Source organism: Periplaneta americana, chromosome 17 (assembly GCF_040183065.1).
Source record: "Periplaneta americana isolate PAMFEO1 chromosome 17, P.americana_PAMFEO1_priV1, whole genome shotgun sequence".
NCBI lineage: Eukaryota > Metazoa > Arthropoda > Insecta > Blattodea > Blattidae > Periplaneta > Periplaneta americana.
The window spans coordinates 109694745-109720764 of record NC_091133.1 but is presented as its reverse complement, the minus strand read 5'-3'; the positions used below and the strand labels follow the sequence as shown (position 1 = coordinate 109720764).

Sequence of the window (26020 nt, the reverse complement as noted above, 5' to 3'; positions counted from 1 at the left end):
AGCTTCTCCCTCCCTGATACATCAGCCAGTATGTTGTTGTCATGTTTTCTTTGCGTTGATATTGATTTCATATTTGATAACCACCCAAGACATAAGAACGAGTTAATTTTTTAATATACAAGAAGGTGACATTTTTCTTTCTTGTATTATGTTTTTTAAAGTTTGACAAATTAGTTTCAATATTGAGTTCAATTTATTCTATGAAGACACCTTTATGAAGTCATTTAGGTCTGCCCCTCAAGGAGAAATCATGTGTGTCACAAAACATTACTGTCGGAATGATTGACGCCGTGGCTTTCCTGATTTCTTGTAGTGTTTTCTTTGTTCAGAAATCATGACATTTACAGGAATGATGTCCACGAAGGTCTTTGCTGTTCTGACAGTTGCTTTGTGACACTGAGTTCAGGTACTGTTCCTGATAGGCCAATAGAAATAAAAAGTCAACCAAAGAAAGTAATAATATGTTTATTTCAAAACTTTAATATGCTCATTGGAAAAAATGTTGTGAACATCATTCTGATTCAATTCTTCTGACGAGGAATTCTGCTGAAGTGTTTAATCCACTTCGTAAACATAGATACTTCCAGGAATCTCAATGGTTGAAATGCTGTGCAGTTGGTAACACCTCTAGATATTAAGCCCCACTGGACATTTCCTACCATCAAGGGGCCTCCAGAATCGCCCTTTAAACAGAAAACAGACAAAAGAATAAACATTGCTAAGAAGATAACACAAATATATCCATTTCTTAACAATTCACTTCAATTAAATTTCTTGTGCTATCATTTAAAACTCTTAAAGGAATGAACTGGTTTACTATACGCTGAAATAAGATTTTTCTGAATTGTACACAAAAAAACGTTTTCCATAATTGAACAAGTTCGTGATTTAGGATTACTTCAATTAAAACTGTAAGAATTACTAAACTATTTGGGTAATACTGCCATTCAAACTACCTTGACAAATTGATTGTATTGAATGTCAATTCGTCCAGAGCACCATGTGTAATATGCTCCCAAAATATTGGGTAAAGCGTGTAGATTTATATTGAAAACATACGTACATAAACAGCACTTCTATAAGTATATTAAGATATTGTCATTGACAACTAGAACAGTTGTGAAAATAAATATTATGCCTAAAGTACTATATTGTCGCTATTTTAACGCATTATATGACATTTGTCTGAGCAGAGTGTAAAAATGTTATTTTTTCCAGTATGACTTTTGAGGCTGTACTTCCCATAGTAACTAATGTTACCCTCAATTGGAACCGTAAAATACATTATTCAAACCATGTTGAATCTTTCGTACACTACTTTTAACACTTGATAATAAATTATTGATTAAATGGCGATCTTACTCGTGTTAATTATGTAAGCATGTGTGGCTTACGGCTGTTTCGGTGTTACTTCACACCATCCTCAGAGCCTTCTGTGTCTCAGCGTCATCTCAACTTCGCTGCCTGTTGTGTGGGTGCGTTCGTGTGATGAAGAGTTGTGTCAAATTGTATGTATGTTCTGAAATTGATCTGTGTGTTGAGTATTTGAATAGGGCGTGTTTTAGTGTGTGTGTTTATTTCATATTGTTCTTTTTCAAATCAGAATATACCACTGAGGCTGCACACAGTACAACATACTAGAACAATATGAAATATAGAGATACACTAGAACACACCCTATTCAAATACTCAACACAGATCAATTTCAGAACATACACACTATTTGACACAACTCTTCATCACACGAACGCACCCACACAACAGGCAGCGAAGTTGAGATGACGCTGAGACACAGAAGGCTCTGAGGATGGTGTGAAGTAACTCCGAAACAGCTGTAAGCCGCACATGCCTATATAATTAACACGAGTAAGATCGCCATTTAATCAATTATTTACATTATTCAAGTTCAAATGGATTTGTAAAACATCTTATTTAACTTACGTAGCAGGAACGCTTCAGTGTGGTAGATTGAATGGCACAGATCGTTCTGTGCAAATCCTGCCATATTTGTCTGCATTGTCTTTTTGAAATGGTAACCACTTCCAATGATTTTAGCACTAACGGACGTACTATTGTTGGTTGAAACTGTTGACAGAAATACATGAAAACTTGATTACTGTTAATTTCTAATTCTGAAATCGTCACACATTGAAGGATTCACATTGAATTTTACATATTAAGTTAATATGTAAGGTTCATCGAGTATTCCTATCCGGACTTTATACTGAAATAAAATAATAAAATAATTAAATATTCGCTAATTAATTTGTAGTATTAGCGTGGTGGTCAAATTGACACCCAAGCAAAAATACGAATTAAAATTTAAAAAAATATCATCGTTTTACGTAAACTTTCAAGCTTATATGGGTCATTACTTGCCATAATGTTCTTTCATGTACGACGGTTGTGTGAAAAGTTCATATAATAAATAAGTATATATACATTTCAATCATAAGACATATCTGTTTGCAAATGTTTATTTGCAAATAAACACATGCATACAGATGTGTCTTATGATTGAAATTTATATATACTTATTTATTATATTACTAGGCATATCTGAAAATATACAGGGTGTTTAAAAAATACGGGGCATAATTTAAGGTATGTATTGCCCACATGTAGACAATCAAAATAGTTCATTACAACATGTGTCCGGAAATGCTTCATTTCCGAGTTACGGCCTTCACAACATTGAAATTTACCGGAACGTTTTTCTTTCCGCAGGTCGTTATCATTACAGAAGATGTTCAAAATGTCCACCTCCTGCTTAAATACAGACCTCACATCGATGTCTCATTGACCTGCGAACACGATGCCAAACTCCAGGAGTATTGCGTATGTCCTCAGAACATTCCACAATTCGATTCCGAAGAGATTCCAAATCACGCACCGGAGACGAATAAAGCAATGATTTTAAATGGCCTCACAAGTAGAAATCGAGAGGGTTCAGATCAGGTGAGCGTGGAGGCCAAGCAACTGGGCCACCTCTACCTACCCATCGATCAAGAAACCTTCGATCCAAGTACCGGCGAGCCGTACGACTGAAGTGTGCAGGAGCGCCATCATACAAGAAGTGAATGTGTTGACGATTGATCAGTGGAGTGTCTTCTAAAACATGAGGTATGGTGTTTTCCAGGAAGTTTGTGTATGCCTGCCCCGTAAGTCTGTTTACAAGTACATGGGATCCAACTAATCGATCACCAATGATACCGGCACCTGGTGATGAGATGGAACAGTTGCACGTGGGTATTCATACGCCCATACATGCTGATTGTGCAAATTTGTTATGCCATCTCGTGTGAACTGTGCTTCATCTGTAAATAATACTAAGGCAGGAAAGTTCGGATTTACACCATACTGCTGCAAGAACCACTGACAACCTAACTCGTGCAGGGTAATCTGCTGGTGACAGGGCCTGTACACGTTGCAAATGATAAGGATACAATTGATACTCTTTCAACTGTCTCCAGACAGTCGTATGAGGAACATTGACTTGCAACGCTACTCTTCGTGTGCTGATAGAAGAAGTCATGTTCACAGCCTCCAGAATCTCCTCCTGTACTTCGGGAGTTGTAGATCTTGGTCGTCCCCTTCCTAAACTAGGAGAGTTAAATTTTCCATACTCGCACAGACGGTAATGGAGACGTACAAATGTCTTCCGATCTGGACATTGTCGCTGTGGGTACCTCTCCTGGTACAAACGACGAGCCAGCGCAGCACTGCCTTCCGCCTTACCGTTCATGAAGTGTACCTCTGCCAGCTCTTGATTTTAATACATGTCGCACAGTCTAACGCCTACACAACACTGAATGTAACCTTCGCCTCGGAATGACCTGTCAGAGTGCCCTCTTAATGTCTCCTTTGACGGCAACGACCTGCGGAAAGAAAAACGTTCCGGTGAATTTCAATGTTGTGAAGGCCATAACTCGGAAATAAAGCATTTCCGGACACATGTTGCAATGAACTATTTTGATTGTCTACATGTGGGAAATATATACCTGAAATTATGCCCGTATTTTTTAAAGACCCTATATATATAATATATATATAATATATATAAAAGTCCATAGCCTGACAAAGAAATTAAAATAGGATTATTCTAAAATAATCTTTATTTAAAATGACTCCATCACATTATTTATCTTTGTGAGAGGCTTCGTGAAACAATTTATAAATTCGTTAATCTTCGATGCTACTTACCCATTAGAGTTCTACGCAATGTATATTTGGTCATTTTTCATTCTGTTGTTCAATATGGTATTATTGTTTGTGGTGGAAGTACAAAAATTAATCTTCATTCTTTAAATTTACTACAAAAAACGAATAATTAAAATTTCTTTGAAGAAAAGTTTTGATTATCCAACTAAATTAATTTATTCTGAATTTAATGTATTTAATATTGAACGAATTTATAAATATACTCTGTTAAAAATTTTACCAAATAATAATAAATATTTATCGTTTTATTATGTAACATTCTGCGCAGATTGAAGAAATATCTTACGATTAAAATTTATTTAATAATACACACCTGGCTTAAACCCCAGCCGACTACGGTGGCTTGTGTTCCAACTGGTAACTTTTGATGGAACTCTGGGAAAATAACAGGCTGGACTGCAGCGTTGAATTCAAAGGGCTGCGTAACCTACAGAATGCATGCCAATATCTCTTACATCAATTTATTAATAACATTTAATTCTATGCTTTTACATATCGCTATTTGGGAGAACAAACACGCACTTGCAATATTGGAGTGAATATTAAAACATCCCTATCTGACTAGTATATTTAAAAGTAACGAAAAGTATAGTATTTAGCTTCATTTTAGTACTATTTAAAAGTAACCTAAGACTATAATGTTTTGCTTTATTTTAGTACTATTTAAAGTAACTGAAGAGTATAAAGTTTGCTTTATTTTAGTACTATTTAAAAGTAACTAAAAATTATAATATTTTGCTGTATTTTAGTACTATCTAAAGGTAACCAAAGAGTGTAATGTTTTCTTTATTTTAGTACTATTTAAAAGTAAGGAAATGATATAATATTTTGCTTGATTTAGTACTACTGAAAAGTAACCAAAGAGTATAATGTTTCGCTTCATTTTAGTACTATTTAAAAGTAACTAAAGAGTATAATGTTTGCTTTACTTTAGTACTATTTAAAAATAACTAAAAATTATAATATTTTGCTGCATTTTAGTACTACTTAAAAGTAAGGAAATGATATAATATTTTGCTTGATTTAGTACTACTGAAAAGTAACCAAAGAATATAATTTTTTCGCTTTATTTTAGTACTACTGAAAAGTAACCAAAGAGTATAATGTTTCGCTTTATTTTAGTACTATTTAAAAGTAACCAAATGGTATAATATTTTGCTTTATTTTAGTAGGCCTACTGTTTAAAAGTAACCAAAAAGTATAATATTTTGCTTTATTTTAGTACTACTGAAAAGTAACCAAAGAGTAGGGAGAGTCGGGTAGTACCGGACATCAGGTAATATCGGACAGTGAGTTTCTTTCATCTACCACACGATGATACTACCTGATTGACATGGTTACGTTTCTGTGATGTCGCACAGAGAAACGTAACCATGTCATTCAGGTACTACCCTACTACCATATGGTGGTAGATGAAAGAAACGCACTGTCCGATACTACCCGATGTCCGATACTACCCGACTCTCCCCTATAATGTTTCGCTTTATTTTAGTACTATTTAAAAGTAACCAAAGAGTATAATGTTTCGCTTTAGTTTAGTACTATTTAAAAGTAACCAAAAGGTATAATATTTTGCTTTATTTTACTACTATTTAAAAGTAACCAAAGAGTGTAATGTTTTGCTTTATTTTAGTACTATTTAAAAGTAACCAAAACGTATAATATATTGCTTTATTTTAGTAGGCCTACTGTTTAAAAATAACCAAAAAGTATAATATTTTGCTTTATTTTAGTAGGCCTACTGTTTAAAAATAACCAAAAAGTATAATATTTTGCTTTATTTTAGTAGGCCTACTGTTTAAAAGTAACCAAAAAGTATAATAGTTTGCTTTATTTTAGTAGTATTTAAAAGTAAGGAAAGAGTAGGCCTATGTTTTCCTTTATTTTAGTACTATTTAAAAGTAACCAAAGAGTATAATGTTTTGCCTTATTTCGGTACTATTTAAAAGTAACCGAACAGTATAATGTTTTGCCTTATTTCATTACTATTTAAAAGTAACCAGAAATGATAATAGTTTGCTTTATTTTAGTACTATTAAAACGTAACAAGAGAGTTTAATCTTTTGCTTTACTTAGTACTATTTAAAAGTAACCAAAAAGTTTACTATTTTTCTTTATTTTATTATTATTTAAAAGTAACCAAAGAGTATAATATTTTGCTGTATTTTAGTACTACTTAAAAGTAACCAAAGGGTGTAATGTTTTGCTACATTTTAGTACTATTTAAAAGTAAGGAAAGGGTATAATATTTTGCTTGATTTTAGTACTATTGAAAAGTAACCAAAGAGGATAATGTTTCGCTTTATTTTAGTACTGTTTAAAAGTAACCAAAAGATGTAATATTTTTATTTATTTTAATACTATTTAAAAGTAACCAAAGAGTGTAATGTTTTGCTTTATTTTAGTACTATTTAAAAGTAACCAAAACGTATAATATTTTGCTTTATTTTAGTAGGCCTACTGTTTAAAAGTAACCAAAAAGTATAATATTTTGCTTTATTTTAGTACTGTTTAAAAGTAAGGAAAGAGTATGTTTTGCTTTATTTTAGTACTATTTAAAAGTAACCAAAGAGTATAACTTAATGTTTTGCCTTATTTCGGTGCTATTTAAAAGTAACCAAAGAGTATAATGTTTTGCCTTATTTCATTACTATTTAAAAGTAACCAAAAATTATATTAGTTTGCTTTGTTTTAGTACTATTAAAAAGTAACAAGGGAGTTTAATCTTTTGCTCTACTTAGTACTATTTAAAAGTGACCAAAATGTTTATATTTTGCTTTATTTCTGTATTATTAAAAGTAACCAAAGAGTATAATATTTTGCTTTATTTTTGTACTGTTTAAAAGCAATCAAAATGTATAATATTTTGCTTTATTTCTATTGTCATAATATAGATTTTTTAATAGTTTAAATTTATTTATATATGTATTTATATATAAATAAGATTATGTTTTTTGATTCTCTGAAAAATATTCCATGTTCCACTTAACTTCATTGTTCCTTCGGAACAGCGATATTCTATTATTATTATTACTATTATTATTATTATTATTATTTATTTATTTATTTATTTATTTACTTATTTATTTATTTATTTATTTAACGTGGTGGAGATAAGACTTTCTCTTCCCGTCTACCAGGAAATAACAACTACATAATCGAGAACACAATTGATGCGGACAGAATCAAAGGGATATAAGTGTGCGTATGTTATTTCCATAAAATGTGATTAAAGGTTACTAGGAATTCTTAAATTCCGTGAAGTTTTACTTTTAAATGTTAATGTAAGGTGTGGTTAGAAGATATGTCCCTTTATCACTGAAATTTTAAAAGCTTTAGTTTACCCTCGATGCACTTAAATCATTTTTCTAGAAATGTCACTTACATCCCTTTGCATCTAACCGCCTCAATTGAAATTAAACTCACAATTAATATTAAATTTAAAATTACAATTGAAGAGTACAGAGGAAAAACAGTTAGAGTCACAATTCTCATAAGGGTGAAGACATCTTCTAATTCAGTATTTTACTGCAAACTTTGTTGCTGTTACTAATGAAGGACTGTATATAGAAATAAAATAATTATTTCTCAGGAACTCTGGCCGCCATGTTCCCCGTATTTGATTATTTACATTATTTCTGCTGATGTGTGGCTAGTTTTATCCTATGCAAGAGTAATGCAAAGACAAGTGTTAAACTTAAAAATGACATACCGTAACTAATTACGTAAAATATAATAGGGTCTACTTAATTTAGAAACGTTAGTTAAAAATATTTTCAAGAGTATGAAGTCAGAATTGGCTTAAAAGGCAAGAAAACACTTCCAGCAATTCACGGTGATGAGCAATTTTACTATATCAATAGTTTTTGATTCAATTATCTAGAAATCAGATATCAATTATGTATAATTGCAATAACTGAGAGATTGGTTATTTTTTGTTTCAATGTTTTGCTTTATTTTAGTGCTATTTAAAAGGAACCAAACGTATAATATTTTGCTTTATTTTAGTACTATTTAAAAGTAAGGGAAGATTATGTTTTCCTTTATTGTAATACTATTTAAAAGTAACCAAAAAGTATAATGTTTTGCTTTTTTTAGTACTATATAAAAGTAACTAAAGAGTATAATGTTTTGCCTTATTTCAGTACTATTTAAAAGTAACCAAAAATTATCATATTTTGCTTTGTTTTAGTACTATTAAAAAGTAACAAGAGAGTATATCTTTTCCTTTACTTTAGTACTATTTAAAAGTAACCATAAAAGTATAGTATTTTGCTTTATTTTAGTATTATTTAAAAGTAACCAAAGAGTATAATATGAGCAATTTTACTATATCAATAGCTTTTTATTCAATTACCTAGAAATCCGATATCAATTATGTATAAATACAATAATTGAGAGATTGGTTAAATTTTGTTTCAAATCTGGAATCGTGCTACCAACGTAACTGCGATTGCCAGTGTCAGATTCTCAGTTCGCTTCAGTGCGGACAGAGTTTGTGCACAGACTGTATATAAACTCACATCCATGATGGCGACGTCGAATGCCTTATACCTCTTGACTGCGAAGTTACGGTGGAGTTTCAAGCACTTTACTTTTCGTTCAATAGTATTTGGGTCACCCTTAATGTAGAATCCAGCTTTCACGGTCCATCCATTACATGTCCTTGAAAAGAGAAAGCACACGAATGAACGATTCTTTGAAGTTCAGATAATCAGAAAATGTAAAATGTAAAGGTATCCCCTTCACACGCCATGGAGGAACTTGGGGAGCATGGAAGTAGAGCCCCTGGAAGTTTGACAACGAGAAAATCCCGTCACCACCCGGGATCAAACCCGTACCTTCCGTAGCCAGCTGCTTTACCAACTGAGTTACTCGGCCGCCGATCAGAAAATGTAGCAAGCAAAATACCAGTAAAATTCTAATCTCGGTACAGTTTGTAAAATATAAAGAGTCTATCTATCTATTAGTCTCCATCAACCCTGGACCCATGGACTGCAATGATCCCACGGTACATAGAACTACCACCAGCAACGAATTACCACATACCACTGGGTCCAAGTTCGGTGGCTTTCCCGAATTCCCGGTATACCCACGAACGGTAGAAATCACTTACGTGCCGTTAATACAGTGAGCTGCAGTGAGCACCTTAAACCGGTTGATAATCGTCCCCGTACACCGTGGACGTCCATGAAATAACAGAGACACCTGGAGCAGTAAAACAAAAATTGTTTACGAAAATTACAGTCATTTTCTCATTATATTATGTTCTACATGTTTCGGTTTAAAATGCTGCGATTATCACTATTTGTAACTTTTCCTTAACTATTATTCAAAAGACTTAAATGAAATCACTTAATAGACACATTCGTTTCCTGAACTACGACAAATGTTCTCTTTAATCCAAAAACATTTGACTTCATTCGTAAATCTGTGATATAAGCAGAGAGGCCTATACTTAATTCTCCACACATATTCACATATTCAAATCTTTGTTCATAAATACAGTAGTTTAATATTTACGAAAGTCGGCATGCACTGCTTCATTACTTCCTGTACAATTTCCCGAAACTGTATTCCAGAGTATCCATTTTCTCGAAAAATATATTTACCGAAATTAATTTCCTTCCCTTCTGACATTTTCTCCAATTTCTTAATTTCTGTCTCCCCGAATTGGGAATTCCCTGTGTCGTAGAAAAGTACGTAATACAGTATACCATCACCAGGGAACGGATTTATATGGACTAAAAATATATGAAATATGTAAATATATATGTAGTTATTTTTACCAAAATATGGAATTAAATATGGATTTTTACCAAAATATGGAATTAAATATGGACTTAAAATTATAAAAAAATGACTATGTACGTTAAATATTGGTACATTTTAATCAAACTAAACAAAAAATATAATGGACGTACCTTATCTTCCAATGTAGTTTCAACAAAACACAATTTTTATTGTCTGTTACCATAACAATAGGTTACAAACATTTCTTTCAAGTGCTGAAAAGTGAATCTTCTTCTATTGTCTCTGAGGATAGATTTATACTGACTAAAAGAGCGTTCGACGTCACAAGAAGTAACTGGTACATAATTCAATTTCACAATGTCTGCTGGGGATAAGTCCAAGTTAATCTTCACTGTTGATTCACCACTCATCACAGCAACAACCTTTTGTAGTTCTTCATATCCAGGGTTTTTTGAAAGTACAGTGTCCACCTTAGCTCTTACTGCATCTGCAACTTTACCTCTACCACGATTCAGTTGTTCCACAGTACTATTTATAATTTCAAAACTTTCAGATAGTGAAAGGTGCCTATTTTGGAGACTTTTGAGCGTTTTTATGATGCATGAAAATGTATGCTGAATGTGAGCTAAGTCATTCTTCACACTTATGTCACAGGTAACTGTTTTCGCAGTATCAATTGAGACTGCATCTTCAGAGTCCAATGCAAGGAGAACATTGTTAATAGAGTCTATATGTTCGGCATAATATTCAACTGCTTCTAGCCATGTACCCCATCTAGTTAAAATTGGCTTTGGTGGCAATGGAATTTCAGGGTACATTTCTTTCAACACGTTAACTCTACTGGGAGCTTTGAGAAATACTTTTTTCACTGATGAAATCAACAAATCTACTTTAGGGAAATTGTCTCTGACCACTTCTGCCACACGATGAAATGCATGCGCCACACAAGTAAAATGAGTCAATTTAGGATATACAACAGATAATGCTTGTCCAGCTTTGACCATATAAGGGGCAGCATCGCTAATAAAGAATAACACATTATCGTACATAATACCCTTTGGCCACAGGATACCCATAGCTTCGTTGAACAGTTTAACTATAGTTTTGTTATTGCACTTTTCTAGAACATCACAATGTAAAAGAATTCGTTCAGAATATTGTTCACTTAACAAACCGATAACTACATTACCAACAAGTCTACCTTCTTTGTCGGGAGTCTCATCAATGGAAACCCAAATTGAACTATCTTTAATTTCATCTCTTATCTTCTGTATTGTCTCATCGTAGATGGATGGAGCATACGTCTTCCTAAGTGTTGACTCATCCGGGATTGTATGTTGAGTATATTTTTCAAGGAATTCCCTGAAGACCTTATTCTTTAGTTTGTAGAGAGGAATATCAGCAGAGATGAGAGAACGGCACAGGTCGATGTTAAACTCAGATCTTACATTCGATGTTGTTGGTTGTGTTAAAAACAATTGTCTCTGCTTGGAATTTAGTTGTTTGTTGGCCTGATGTTTACTAGTTGTAATGTGTTGTTGCACCAGGAACTTTTGTGTAGATGATACTGCACACTGACACAAATTACAAAATAATATTTTATTGTCAGTTGATAAACCATCTTCTTTAAATTCTGAAATGTAACTTGTTAGTTTTGATTTTAAATTGACTGAATGACGTACTTTTGGCATATTTACCGTCTTTATAGTATGATTTACAAAACTGAACCTATGTGTACTCTGACTGGCATTTAACTGTTGAGCTGCACAACTGAAGTCTGTTAAAAATTTTAAATTAAATTAATACAGTTTTGTAACTTACTTTCCCATTGTTGATAGGACTGCTAATTTTCAAATAACTCTGATGTTAAAGGGATTACTGAACATGTGTTTAAATCTCTATTGTTGAAATGTATTTTTAAAAGTTAATGGAATTTTGTTTTGTTTTATTGTTAAACCTAATATAATATGGACTGTTTTATATGAAATATGGAAAATATATGGAAATTAACGAAAATATGTACTAAACTCTAAAATATGGAAAAATATGGAAAATAAAAGTAGGATTTTTCAACCCTACACATTGTGAAACATAAAGATAATGCAAAATATAAATTATATTAGCTTTATAAGTAAATATGTATTTACATATAAATCCTTTCCCTGACCATCACATTATTTATTATTGCAATACATTACAAGCTAAGGAAGAAGTGAATTTGAAGAGCAATGATAGGGTGATTCACGAGGATTTACCGTCCTTTACGGAGCTTATTTCCGAAGACATTCTGAGCAAAGAATGTGATATAAACATGAGTCCTATTCTCAATATTTACAGAATTATCAGTAAGAAAATGGCAGATACTTCGTCTTTGTATGTCCTGCACGTTTCGAAACAATTTTATTGGTTTTTAATTCTGCGAATAATACCACAATTAAATCGGTGAGCTCAAAAGAAAAACATTTCACTTTTTGGTCATTTAAAACTAAGATAGCTGCATCTTTTGGTATAAAGAAAGCAAGTGTAGAAAATTACGCTTACCACAAATGGGAACTCATTCTGCGTGGCGTTCCTTCCACCAATTATTCTCGGCTGTAAAGGATTTTGTGTTCCTTCTGCCGAGCTGAAATCTGTAAATACATTCCAGACAACGACAAATGCTGTAAGCGTGTAATATCTATTATACAAGAGATCAGACAATATGAATGGAAAAATAAACATATGGAATGGAATTTCGAGAGGGAGGCACTGCGACCTGGTATGATGTATTGCGCTAACCCTCAAGCTAGACACAGTATGAATGTCTTTGATTACACGATGTAATCACGATACCCGGTTTGGTCACTTTTTTTCTAGGGAGAAGATCTAAAATATTAATATTCATGCACGTACAGAAGAATTATAGAAACCCATATTTAGTGGCCAGTAATAATAATAATAATAATAATAATAATAATAATAATAATAATAATAATAATATGTTATTATTATTATTCAGCGTGGCAATTAATGTTTCTAATTGAACCGTTGAGAAAAGTAAACTTATTACATTTTGACTGACAGAACAACAAAAAAGTACTCCTCATTCTTGACGAAATCACCTCTTACTGCTTGTAGAGACAGAATTTGTAGAGCGACATGAAACCGCCACTGCTTGCCTTCAATACGTGAATGAAACACACAGCAATGTACAGGAAACTCCTCGTACCCGTTTGAATGTCTGTGCACTGGTTTGGAGAAGGTACGCTGGTAGTAGAAACCAGAGAGAGGAAAAGTTTAAGGAGAAAGAATAAAGGAAAGAAAAGAAGCCAGAAAATAAAATAAAACTCTAAATGTTGAAGAATATTAATAATAGAATAAATGCGCACAAGTCGTGCATAAGGTAGTTAAGCTGCATAGGATACAGATTGAACTTAGCACTCTGTTGCTCACATTGTTTGTTCTCAATGTTGTACTGAGGATTTCCCTCCAACTGTTCACCTTGTTCATTATTCACAGAATTCTACCAGGGACTTCATTCGTTTCTTGCACTTGATTACGTGGTATCGGTCACACGGTTGCTCGCACAGTTCACCCACACAGTTGTTCCCGGGTTCGTGGAAGCACTTCGTCTTGCATATTTTGTGGTGGTATCCATGCACCGCTATTGAGTTCACTAGGTGTCGGAGATCTTGATCTGTTTGTCATGGCTTCTGTTGTATAAAAATCCAACCATATGTCCCTTCTCTTTTTCTCCCTTTCTTGTAGAAGTTTCTTTGAGCCCTCCGTAGATGGGAGCCTCATACGTAGGTCTTCTATGAAGAAGGGTTCCCTGGCAAGTTTGTATGCTAGCCTCGACATGTGTATATGGAGATACCCAAGGTGGCTTTCAGAAATCGTGACTTCCCTGTTTCCAGAGTCATTAGATTTCAGAGGTTCCATGCTTTGTAGCCCCAGCATAGGAGTTGATGGGATTGCCATCAGGCTCCAGTCACCTTTCCTCTCGCAAAATTCTTGCTCCTTAAATTTACAGGACCATGGATTCACTCAGTTTTCTTGTTTATTTCGCTTCGGTTAGGACGCAAATGTATTTATGCAAGATCGTGCGTATTTGCTTGTTTTCCGCACAGAACCAATACGCGGTAAGTGTGAAATACCACATCCAGTATTCCCAACGTAACACACATAACAATTTCCCTCTTCTTACCGCTTAAGCGCGACATTCATTTTACTGCTTTAGGCTTTTAACACATTATTTTTAGAGATGTTTAACATAGTAACAATTATAAATTGGAAACTTACCACTGCAATTTCACCTAAATTGCACTGTTAATTATTGTTTTTAAATATTTGCAAAAATTAAGTAAAGTCTACTACTCCACGAAACTTATTGCATTCCTGATACAAGTAACATTAAGGAAATCGTGAAAAAATCAACAAGATTCCAGATGCCGATGTTATTACTGCAATATGTTATATAAATAATATTGATAAAATATTAAAATAAAAAATAAATCATTACATAACCTTACCGTTTGTTTTAAGTTCGCATTTATGGACTGGGGAAAATAGACAGACGTATATCACGGCCTGCTGGAGTATAGTAAACACAGAAAACCTTTTATAGCAACAATGTTGAAGAAAGATATTTTGGTTTTCCGCAGTTGCAGTCATTAAACAGAAACCAACATGGAGATTTCATTGCAAATAATTAGAAATTCGTCTTTCAGGTATGTAATAAACGATCTTCGCACAAAATAATGTACGATACACGACTGTATGTTTGTTTTCATGTTCTCGGAAATTAAAAAAGCTCAACTACGTTTCGCTTTTTCAATCTTTTCCTCGAACATGAAAACGTCAACATACCGCTCTTGCAACGTATATTACTATTATGTTATTATTGGATCAAATACAATTTTAACCTGTTTTTCAATTTCATGAGGAGATGAAAATGTCCTCCTGTCGAGACGAATTTGAGATTAGGTGTCACTCCGCTAGTTTTCTTGGTTGCAAAGAGGGAAATTGAAATACACATGATACTCTTCATATTGTATCTGTATTTTGTATGGTAATGATGGAACTATGTAAGACTGACGCAAAATTAAAAATAGATTTTATAAGTAAGTGTCCCACAACTACACAACAATTAACATCACCGAGCGAGTTGGCACAGACGGTAGGCGTTTGAGAGTCGTATTCGGGAGGTCCCGGATTCAAACCCCGTGGCCGACCAAGCTGACTGGAGATTTTCATTGTTTTCCCTGTCATAAAGACAAATGCTGGATTGAAAATTTACGAGTACTTGCCGTGATTCATCACCGCCTCAGTTACCAATATCATAAACATCAATCAAAATCTAAAATCAGTTGCATGAACACAAGCCATCTATAACACACTATAGAAACAGGAACTCAACAAGAGTAATAAAGGGCTACTGGTGTACCCACAGATCCTAAACACGTGATATGACCACAGATGTTAAAACGTGTATAAGTAAACTTAACAAAAAGAAAAAATAATAACATCAGTAAAATCTTCGTACCTGGATTTATGCACAAAGCAAGAAGTAGGATATATTGGTGCATGTCTGTCTGTCCACGTGAAGTATTCTGAGGAATTATAATTAGTACTTATTTCTGCAATTTCAGTTATATCCATGTTCAAGACATAATTAAGTTTAATGTGCAGTCCGTGTTATTTCATCATGTTTAATTGATTTTAAATTTACGATCACCATTAAAATGTCACTTGATATATGTCACTCAGAAATAATCGCGTCAATCAATGCTCGTCCAAATGTAAGGTCGTATTTTAATATAAATTAAATATTGGAATTTAAATAATTGATTGCACATCTGCTGCATTAGTTACAGAGGCGTGTACTCTGTCGTATCCTCCTATACAGGGTGACCCACTTAACTCTTTCACCTCCGATACTGTTTATGCTGCATGTGATTTAGGCTATGGTTCAATTTCCAGCGGGAAATGGAATTTATTTTTCTTGTATATGAGTGACTGTGTTTTTTTTCCTGTGAGAAATATGATTTCAAGAAAATGATTTTTCAGCAAAATAGACATTCGGGAATGCGGATTCGGGAAAATTACTTACTTTTTACTTTTGAGGCCATCTCCACTTTTCAGTGGTTACCCTTTATTCCCATTTTCCATCTGCGTCTGTCATTCCCATCCTGCTCATTTAGTCCCCTATCATTCATCATCCTCAATATTCCAGCCCTCCATGAATTTCTAGGCCTTCCTCGTTTCTTTCTACCAGCTGAAGACCACTGAAGTAGCACGTTTGGCCACCTCCCCTCATCCATCCTCCTTACATGACCATACCACTGAAGTTGTCTATTCTCAATTCTTGCAATCACCGATTCTTCCATGTTCATTATCCTTCTAACATCCTCGTTTCTTCTCTTTTCCAGCCTGGATATTCTAGCACCTCTCCTTATGCCGTCCATTTCAACTGCCTGTATCTTACTTTTTTTGGCCTTCCGATAGACTCCAACCTTCAGCCCCATATGTCAATATACTTTCCACTATAACCTCAAGAATTCTCTTTTTTGTTTGCATTGTTATTGTCCTGCTCCATAGCACTCCATTCAACATCTTTATTACTCCTCTGCCCTGCATTATCCTATAATCTATATCCGCTTTACAATTTCCAGTCTCATGCAAAACCGAACCCAAATATTTAAACTCCTTCACTATTTTAATTATTCCTTGGGGCAACTTTATATTTCGTCCATCTCCACCTATCACCAGGTATTCGGTTTTACTCATATAATTTTCAGTACACCTGCTTCAAATGCTTCAAGGGGTTTCCTTACCATAAATTTTGCATCTTCTCGACATTGCGCAATTATCACCTGATCGTCTGCAAATAGCAACGAGTGCACTGTCTCATTTCCAACTGGAATTCCCATTCCTCGACATGAATTATTCCACTGCTTCAGTATCTGCTGGATATATATTTTAAACAAGGTAGGGAATATGCTGCAGCCCTGGGGAAAATTACGGGAACCGAAATTAATATACAGCTAACTGCGTACATGTACATAGGCGACACTCCTCAGGTATATGATCGACTGAAATGCAAAATTTACTCTCCAAACTTTATTAGTACACAATTTATATCAGGTCATGGTAAATTTGGAGCTTATTTTGAACGATTCAAAATTAAGACTGGAGAAGAATCGATGTGCTCGTGTGGAGATATTCAGTCGGTTGAACATCTACTGTTTGAATGTCCTATATGAAGTCATTTAGGTCTACCCCTCAAGGAGAAATCATATGTGTCACAAAACATTACTGTCGGAATGATTGACGCCATGGCTTTCCTGATTTCTTCTAGTGTTTTCTGTGTTCAGAAATCATGACACTTACATAAATGACGTCCATGAAGGTCTTTGCTGTTCTGTCCGTTGCTTTGTGACACTGAGTTCAGACACTGTTCCTGATAGACTAATAGAAATAAAACGTCAACCAAAGAAAGTAATAATACGTTTATTTCAAAACTTCAATATGCTCATTGGAAAAAAATGTTGTGAACATCCTTCTGATTCAATTCTTCTGACAAGGAATCTTGCTGAAGTGTTTAATCCACTTCGTAAACATAGATATTTTCAGGAATTTCAATGGTTTATCTGCTATGCAGTTGGTAGTACCTCTAGATATTAAGCCCCACTGGACATATCGTATCATCAAGGGGCCTCCAGAATCGCCCTTTAAACAGAAAACAGACAAAAGAATAAACATTGCGAAGAAGATAACACAAATACATCCATTTCATGCGTTACACCTTTCTTAACAATTCTCTTAAATTTCTTGCGCTATCATTTAAAAGTCAATTAATGAACGAATTTACTATACACCGAAATAAGATTATTCTGGATTGTACACAAAATACATTTTCCATAATTAATAAAAAAGTGAACTGAATTACGTCTTACTTTATTTAAAATTTGTACGAATTACTTAACTATTTGGTAATACTGCCATTGAGAATATCTTGACAAATTGATTGTACTGAATGTCAATTCGTCCAGAGCACCATGTCTAATATACATCCAATATATTGGGTAAAGCGTGTAGATTTGTATCGAGAACATACGTACCAGAGTGCTCCATTGGAGTTAAATCGCTCGCTTGAACTCGGTCGAGTGTCGCACCCTCGAATGAGATACGATTGGTCGTGATACGCTCGTAATAAATAGAAGCACAGTACAAGGTCATCTCACCGACATGTCTTATCTTGTATGGAAGGCGACAGATAAGATACACATATGTTTTGCTTACACGGTAAAAATAAGGCTTTATTTTCTGCGTTTATGACAAACGTTTAATGGAACAATCAGTAGACCGTACCAAAACAGGAACATGAAGTTGTAAATGAAATAGTATGAAAAACTTCGATATAAGTTATTATTACTAATTAATAATTATTCAATATTTGATTTACCACATATATAATATGATAGGTCAATACATAGTGTTCCGCGTATATACTGCGACAATGTAGAAACGTTTTACAAAATATTATTGATATAGCAGTAGATTAATAACGATATTAGTACAGAGATAACGTCACAGGAAATATAATAAAACGAATAATCATGCTGCACAAATGTTACGGACGCAAAGATTGATACACTAATTATAATTAGAGATTATTATTATTATTATTATTATTATTATTATTATTTTTATTATTATTACTAGAAAACTTGATACAGTTCTTGCATTATCGTGACTGTGTTCTCCGTTTATAATAATTACATTTACATCCAATAACATCTATCAGACGTGAAAAAAAGAAAATTACATCTGTGTGTGTGTGTGTGTGTGGGGGGGGGGCAAAAAAAACCATTTACCTACAACATTTATATTACATTTTAAAGCAAGGTTTGTAGTTGTACTATGGAGAGGTTAGTTAAACACTGCAAAGTTTTGAAATGATAAACATCTATGATGCTACTACACAGTTCATCACTGTAACAAGAACAAATATCTAACCCTCGGCTTATACCGTTCGAGGATTTATCGCTTGTGACAATTTCACACATCATGCTATGAACTAGTTGGCGCTCGAGCGAAGACGTCCGATGCAGACCTCTGATACGTACATATGCAGCACTTTGAAACGTATATTAAGATATTGTCATTCGTATGATACAGTTGTCACATTGTTCTGTCGATATTCCTATGACAACTAGAAGAGTTGTCAAAATAAATATTATGGCTAAAGCACTATATTGTCGCTATTTTAACGTATTATATGACATTTGTCTGAGCAGAGTGTAAAAATGATATTTTCTCCAGTATGACTGTTGAGGCTGTACTTCCCATGGTAACTAATGTTACCCTCAAATGGAACCGTAATAGTAATATGCGTTACAAGAGCGGTATGTTGAAGTTTTCATGTCCGAGGAAAAGTTTTAAAAAGCGAAACGTAGTTGAGCTTTTTTAATTTCCGAGAATTGAAAGAAAACATACCGCTCGTGTATCGTACATTATTTTGTGCGAAGATCGTTTATTACATACCTGAAAGAAGAAATTCTAATTAGTTGCAATGAAATCTCCATCTTGGTTTCTGTTCAATGACGGCAAATTTGCAAAACAAAAATATCTATCTTCAACATTGTCCCTTTAAAATGTTTTCTGTGTTTACTATACTCCAGCAGGCCGTCATATACATCTGTCTTTTTTTTTTCCCCACAGTCTATGTTGAGTCTGGAATCATGTTAATTTTTTCACATCTTCCTTAATGTTACTTGCATCACGAATTCAGTAACTTTAGTGGAGTTGTAGAGTTTACTTAATTTTTGCAAATATTTAAAAAGAATAATTAACAGTCCAATTTAGGTGAAATTGCAGTGGTAAGTTTCCAATTTATAATTATTACTATATTGAATGTCTCTAAAAATAATATGTTAAAAGCCTAAAGCAGTAAAATCAATATGTCACTTAAGCGATAAGAAGAGGGAAATTGTTATGTGTGTTAGGTTGGGAATACTGAATGTGGAATTTTAGACTTTCCGCGGATTGGTTTTGTGCGGAAACCAAGGAAATACGCACGATCTCGCACAAAACACCTTATTTAACTTACATAGCAGGAACTCTTCTTTGTGGTATATTCAACGGCACAGATCGTTCTGTCCAAATTCGTCCATCTTTGTTTGCATTGTTTTTTTGAAATGGTAACCACTTTCAATGTTTGTAGCACTAACGGAAGTATTAATGTTGGTTGAAACTGTTGACAGAAATACGTGACAACTTGATTACTGTTCATTTCTAATTCTGAAATCGTCACACATTGAAGGCTTGAAATTGAATTTCACATATTAAGTTAATATGTAAGGTTCATCGAGTATTCATATCCGGACTTTATACTGAAATAAAATAATTAAATACTTAAATATTCGCTAATTAATTTGTCACATTAGTATTCGCGTAGGGGTCAAATTGACAACCAAGCAAAAATACGAATTAAATTTAAAAAATATCATCGTTTTACGTAAACTTTCAAGCTTATATGGGTCATTACTAGCCAAAATGTTCTTGAGTATGAGTTTTCATGTACGACGGTTGTGTGATAAGTTCATAGCCTGACAAAGAAATTAAACTAGGATTATTCTGAAATAATGTTTATTAAAATGACCCCATCACATTATTTATCTTTGTGAGAGGCTTCGTGAAGCAATTTATAAATTCGTTAATCTTCGATGCTGCTTACCCATTAGAGTTCTACGCAATGTATATTTGGCCATTTTTCATTCTGTTGTTCAATATGGTATTATTGTTTGTGGTGGAAGTATGAAAATTAATCTTCATTCTTTAAATTTATTACAAAACCGAATAATTAAAATTTGTTTGAAGAAACGTTTTGATTATCTAACTAAATTAATTTATTCTAAATTTAATGTATTTAATATTGAACAAATTTATAAATATACTCTGTTAAAAATTTTACCAAATAACTAGTAAATATTTATGGTTTTATTATGAAAAATTCTGCGCAGATTGAAGAAATATCTTACGATTAAAATTTATTTAATAATACACACCTGGGTTGAACCCCAGCCGACTACGGTGGCTTGTGTTCCAACTGGTAACTTTTGATGGAAGTCTGGGAAATTAACAGGCTGGACTGCAGCGTTGAATTCAAAGGGCTGTGTAACCTACAGAAATGCATGCCAATATCTGTTACATCAATTTATTAATAACATTTAATTCTATGCTTTTACATATCGCTGTTCGGGAGAACAAAGACGCAACTGCAATATTGGAGTGAATATTAAAACATCCCTATCTGACTAGTATACGTAAAAGTAACCAAAATTTATAGTATTTATTTTTATTTTAGTACTATTTAAAAGAAACCAAAGACTACAAAGACTATAATGTTTTGCTTTATTTTAGTACTATTTAATAGTAATCAAAGAGTATAATGTTTTGCTTTATTTTAGTACTATTTAAAAGTAAACAAAAAGTTTAGGGTGCTATTCATAGACATTTCGCAGCACGCGCTACGAGCGTACTAAGCTAGCCCCGGCTGTCCACTGGTTACTAGTACAGAATTCAAACCATATCCTATCGCTAACACTGGTTTACGAATACGAAAAACGCTGATCATCCACCAGAAGCCCGATCTAAAAATGTCTATGAATATGCCCCATATTATTTTGCTGTATTTTAGTACTACTTCAAAGTAACCAAAGAGTATGTTTTGCCTTATTTTAGTATTATTTAAAACTAAGCTAAGAGTATAATATTTTGCTCTGTTTTAGTACTATTTAAAAGTAACCAAAGATTTTAATGTCTTGCCTTATTTTAGTACTATTTAAAAGTACCCATAGACTATGTTTTGCTTTATTTTATTACTATTTAAAAGTAAGGAAATGATATATTATTTTGCTTTATTTTAGTACTGCTGGAAAGTAACCAAAGAGTATAATGTTTCGCTTTATTTTAGTACTATTTAAAAGTAACCAAAAAGTGTAATGTTTTGCTTTATATTACTACTATTTAAAAGTAACGAAATCGTGTAATATTTTGCTTTATTTCAGTACGGTTTAAAGTAATCAAAATGTATAATATTTTGCTTTATTTTAGTACTGTTTAAAAGTAATCAAAAAGTATAATATTTTGCTTTATTTTTGGTACTATTTAAAAGTAACGAAATCGTGTAATATTTTGCTTTATTTTAGTACGCATTAAAGTAATCAAAAAGTATAATATTTTGCTTTATTTTAGTACTGTTTAAAAGTAATCAAAAAGTATAATATTTGCTTTATTTTTGGTACTATTTAAAAGTAACCAAAAAGTGTAATGCTTTGCTTTATTTTAGTACTATTTAAAAGTAACGAAATCGTGTAATATTTTGCTTTATTTTAGTACGCATTAAAGTAATCAAAAAGTATAATATTTTGCTTTATTTTAGTACTCTTTAAAAATAATAAAAAATTATAATATTTTGCTTTATTTTAGTACTATTTACAAGTAACCAAATTAAGTACTATTTTGCTTTATTTTAGTACTATTTCTAAGTGAGGAAAGATTAGGTTTTGCTTTATTTTAATACTATTTAAAAGTAACCAAAGTGTATAATGTTTGCTTTATTTTAGTACTATTTAAAAGTAACCAAAGAGTATAAAGTTTTGCCTTCCTTCAGTACTATTTAAAAGTAACCATTATTTTAGTAGTATTAAAAAGTAACAAGACAGTATAATCCTTTACTTTACTTAGTACTATTTAAAATTAACTAAATTGTACTGTATATTGCTTTATTTTGTACTATTTAAAAGTAACAAAAAGCTATAATATTTTGATTTCCTTAGTACTATTTAAAAGTAACCAAAAAGTGAAGTATTTTGCTTTACTTAGTACTTTTTAAAAGTAACCAAAAAGTATAAAATTTTGCTTTAATTTAGTACTATTTAAAAGTAAACAAAAAGTATAATATTTTGCTTTATTTTCGTACTATTTAAAAGTTACCAAAAGGTATAATATTTTACTTTATTTCTATTCTCATTATATATATATATATATATATATATATATATATTAATATTTTAAATTAATTTGTATATGTATTTATACATCAATAAGATTATGTTTTTTGATTCTCTGAAAAATATTCCATGTTGCACTTAACTTCATTGTTCCTTCGTAACAGGGATATTCTATTACCATTATTATTATTATTATTATTATTATTATTATTATTATTATTATTATTATTATTGTTATTATTATTCATTTATTTATTTATTTAACGAGGTGGAGATAAGACTTTCTCTTCCCGTCTACCAGGAAATAACAACTACATTATCAAGAACACAATTGATGCGGTCAGAATCAAAGGGATGTAAGTGTACTTATGTTATGTCCGTAAAATGTGATTAAAAGTTACTAAGAATTAGTAAATTCCGTGAAGTTTCACTTTTAAATGTTAGTTTAAGATGTGGTTAGAAGATATATCCCTTTACCACTGAAATTTTAAAAGCTTTAGTTTACCCTCGATGCACTTAAATCATTTTTCTAGAAATGTCGCTTACACCCGTTTGCATATACCCGCCTCAATTGAAATTAAACTCACAATTAATATTAAATTTAAAATTACAATTGAAGGGTACTGAGGAAAAACATTTAAGTTACAATTCTCATAAGGGTGAAGACATCTTCTAATTCAGTATATTACTGCAAAATTTGTTGTTGTTACTAATGAAGGACTCTATATAGAAATAAAGCAATTATTTCTTAGGAATTCTGACCACCATGTTCCCCGTATTTGACTCTTTAGATTATTTCTGCTGATGTGGACTAGTTTCTCAATATGCATTTGTAATTGCAAGTGTTAAACTTAAAAATGACATACCGTAACTAATTACGTACAATATAATAGGGTCGACTTAATTTCGAGACGTTAGTTAAAAATATTTTCAAAAGAGTATGAAGTCAAATATGGCTTAAAAGGCAAAATAAAAAAAAAAAAACTCTTCAAGCAATCCACGGTGATGAGCAATTTTACTACATCAATAGTTTTTGTTCAATTATCTAGAAATGAGATATCAATTATGTATAGGGGAGAGTTGGGTAGTATCGGACATCGGGTAATATCTGACAGTGAGTTTCTTTCATCTACCATACGATAATAGTACCTGATTGACATGGTTACGTTTCTGTGATGTCGCATACAGAAACGTAACCATGTTGTTCAGGTACTATCATATGGTGGTAGATGAAAGAAACGCACTGGTCCACACCTGTGGAGTAACGGTCAGCGCGTCTGGCCGCGAAACCAGGTGGCCCGGGTTCGAATTCTGGTCGGGGCAAGTTACCTGGTTGAGGTTGAGGTCGTAAAATATCCCAATAACATAAAATAAAAAAAAAGAAACGCACTGTCCGATATTACCCGATGTCCGATACTACGCAACTCTCCCCTAATTACAATAATTGAGAGATTGGTTAAATTTTGTTTCAAATCTGGAATCGTGCTACCAACTTAACTGCGATTGCCAGTGTCAGATACTAAGTTCGCTTCAGTGCGGACAGATTTTGTGCACGTACTCACATCCATGATGGCGATGTCGAATGCTGTGTTCCCCTTGACTACGTAGTTATAATGGAGTTTCAAGCACTTCACTTTTCGTTCAATAGTATTTGGGTCACCCTTAATGTAGAATCCAGCGTTCACGGTCCATTCATAATATGTCCTTGAAAAGAGAAAGCACACGAATGAACGATTCTTTGAAATTCAGATGGTTAGAAAATGTAAAATTTAAAGGTATCCCCTTCACACGCCATGGAGGAACTTGGGGAGCATGGAAGTAGAGCCCCTGTAAGTTTGACAACGAGCAAATCCCGTCACCACCCGGGATCGAACCCGGACCTTACGTAGCCAGCTGCTTTACCAACTGATCTACCCGGCCGCCGATCAGAAAATGTAGCATGCAAAATACCAGTCAAATTCTGATCTCTGTACATTTTGTAAAATATAAAGTGTCTATCTATCTATTAGTCCCCCTCAACCCTGGACCCAAGGACTGCACTGAGCCGATAATACAAAGAACTACCATCAGCAACGAATTACCACATATCACTGGGTCCGAGTTCGGTGGCTATCACGAATTCCCAGTATACCCACGAACGGTAGAAATCACTTACGTGCCATTAATACAGTGAGCTGCCGTGAGCACGTGATACCGGCTGAAAATCGTGCCCGTACACTGCGGATCTCCATGATATAACAGAGACACCTGGAGTAGTAAAACAAAAATTGTTTACGAAAATGATAGTTAATTTCTCATTATATTATGTTCTACATGTTTCGGTTTAAAATGCTGCGATTATCATTATTTGTAGCTTTTGCTTAACTATTATTCAAAAGACTTAAATGAAATCACTTAATAGACACATTCGTTTCCTGAACTACGACAAATGTTCTCTTTAATCCAAAAACATTTGACTTCATTCGTAAATCTATGACATAAGCAGAGAGGCCTATACTTAATTCTCCACAAATATTCACATATTCAAATCTTTGTTCATAAATACAGTAGTTTAACATTTACGAATGTCGGCATGCACTGCTTCATTACTTCGTGTGCAATTTCCCGAAACTGTATTCGAGAGTATCCTTTTTCTGGAAAAATATATTTACCGAAATTAATTTCCTTCCCTTCTGACATTTTCCCCTATTTCTTAATTTTTGTCTCCCCGAATTGGGAATTCCCTGTGTCGTAGAAAAGTACGTAATACAGTATACCATCACATTATTTATTATTGCAATACATTACAAGCTAAGGAAGAAGTGAATTTGAATAGCAATGATAGGGTGATTCACGAGGATTTACCGTCCTTTACGTAGCTTATTTCCGAAGACATTCTGAGCAAAGAATGTGATATAAACATGGGTCCTATTCTCAATATTTACAGAATTACAAGTAAGAAAATGGCAGATACTTCGTCTTTGTATGTCCTGCACGTTTCGAAACAATTTTGTTGGTTTTTAATGCTGCGAATAATACCACAATTAAATCGGTGAATTCAAAAGAAA

The 26020-nt window shown here is 33.1% G+C and overlaps 3 protein-coding genes across 6 annotated transcripts in view; 1 reads left to right on the top strand and 2 right to left on the bottom strand.

Moving 5' to 3' along the window:
* BBS9 (Bardet-Biedl syndrome 9) overlaps positions 1 to 26020 on the top strand; it is a 399441-nt gene that overhangs the window by 241608 nt on the left and 131813 nt on the right. The window lies entirely within an intron of this gene.
* The window catches only part of LOC138692688 (chymotrypsin-1-like), a 54161-nt gene that overhangs the window by 24042 nt on the left and 4099 nt on the right, over positions 1 to 26020 (bottom strand). Inside the window, exons 3-7 of one of the 2 annotated variants that reach the window (XM_069815813.1) lie at positions 25129 to 25220; positions 24536 to 24677; positions 21027 to 21140; positions 20069 to 20212; positions 17451 to 17685 (exon numbers count right to left, since the gene is read on the bottom strand). The exons of the other annotated variant lie outside the window; for it this stretch is intronic. Of the exons in view, the coding sequence (XP_069671914.1) occupies positions 17524 to 17685; positions 20069 to 20212; positions 21027 to 21140; positions 24536 to 24677; positions 25129 to 25220 (654 nt within the window). The 3' untranslated portion in view covers positions 17451 to 17523. Of the gene's footprint in view, positions 1 to 17450; positions 17686 to 20068; positions 20213 to 21026; positions 21141 to 24535; positions 24678 to 25128; positions 25221 to 26020 lie in introns of those variants that run through there. 2 annotated transcript variants of the gene reach the window in all.
* On the bottom strand, positions 450 to 15561 carry LOC138692689 (chymotrypsin-1-like). The gene is made up of 7 exons (XM_069815815.1): positions 15500 to 15561; positions 12517 to 12605; positions 9338 to 9429; positions 8745 to 8886; positions 4535 to 4648; positions 1942 to 2085; positions 450 to 683 (listed from the first exon to the last, which is right to left on the bottom strand). The coding sequence occupies exons 1-7, from the start codon at positions 15540 to 15542 to the stop codon at positions 522 to 524; spliced, it is 786 nt and encodes a 261-aa protein (XP_069671916.1). The 5' UTR covers positions 15543 to 15561; the 3' UTR covers positions 450 to 521.

Coding starts and splice junctions, on each gene's coding strand:
- LOC138692689 (XM_069815815.1), bottom strand. CDS start 15,542: ATGCACCAATATATCCTACTTCTTGCTTTGTGCATAAATCCAG. Junction 12,606..15,499: donor TGCTTTGTGCATAAATCCAG/GTACGAAGATTT, acceptor ATGTATTTACAG/ATTTCAGCTCGGCAGAAGGA. Junction 684..1,941: donor CACTGAAGCGTTCCTGCTAC/GTAAGTTAAATA, acceptor TTCTGTTTAAAG/GGCGATTCTGGAGGCCCCTT.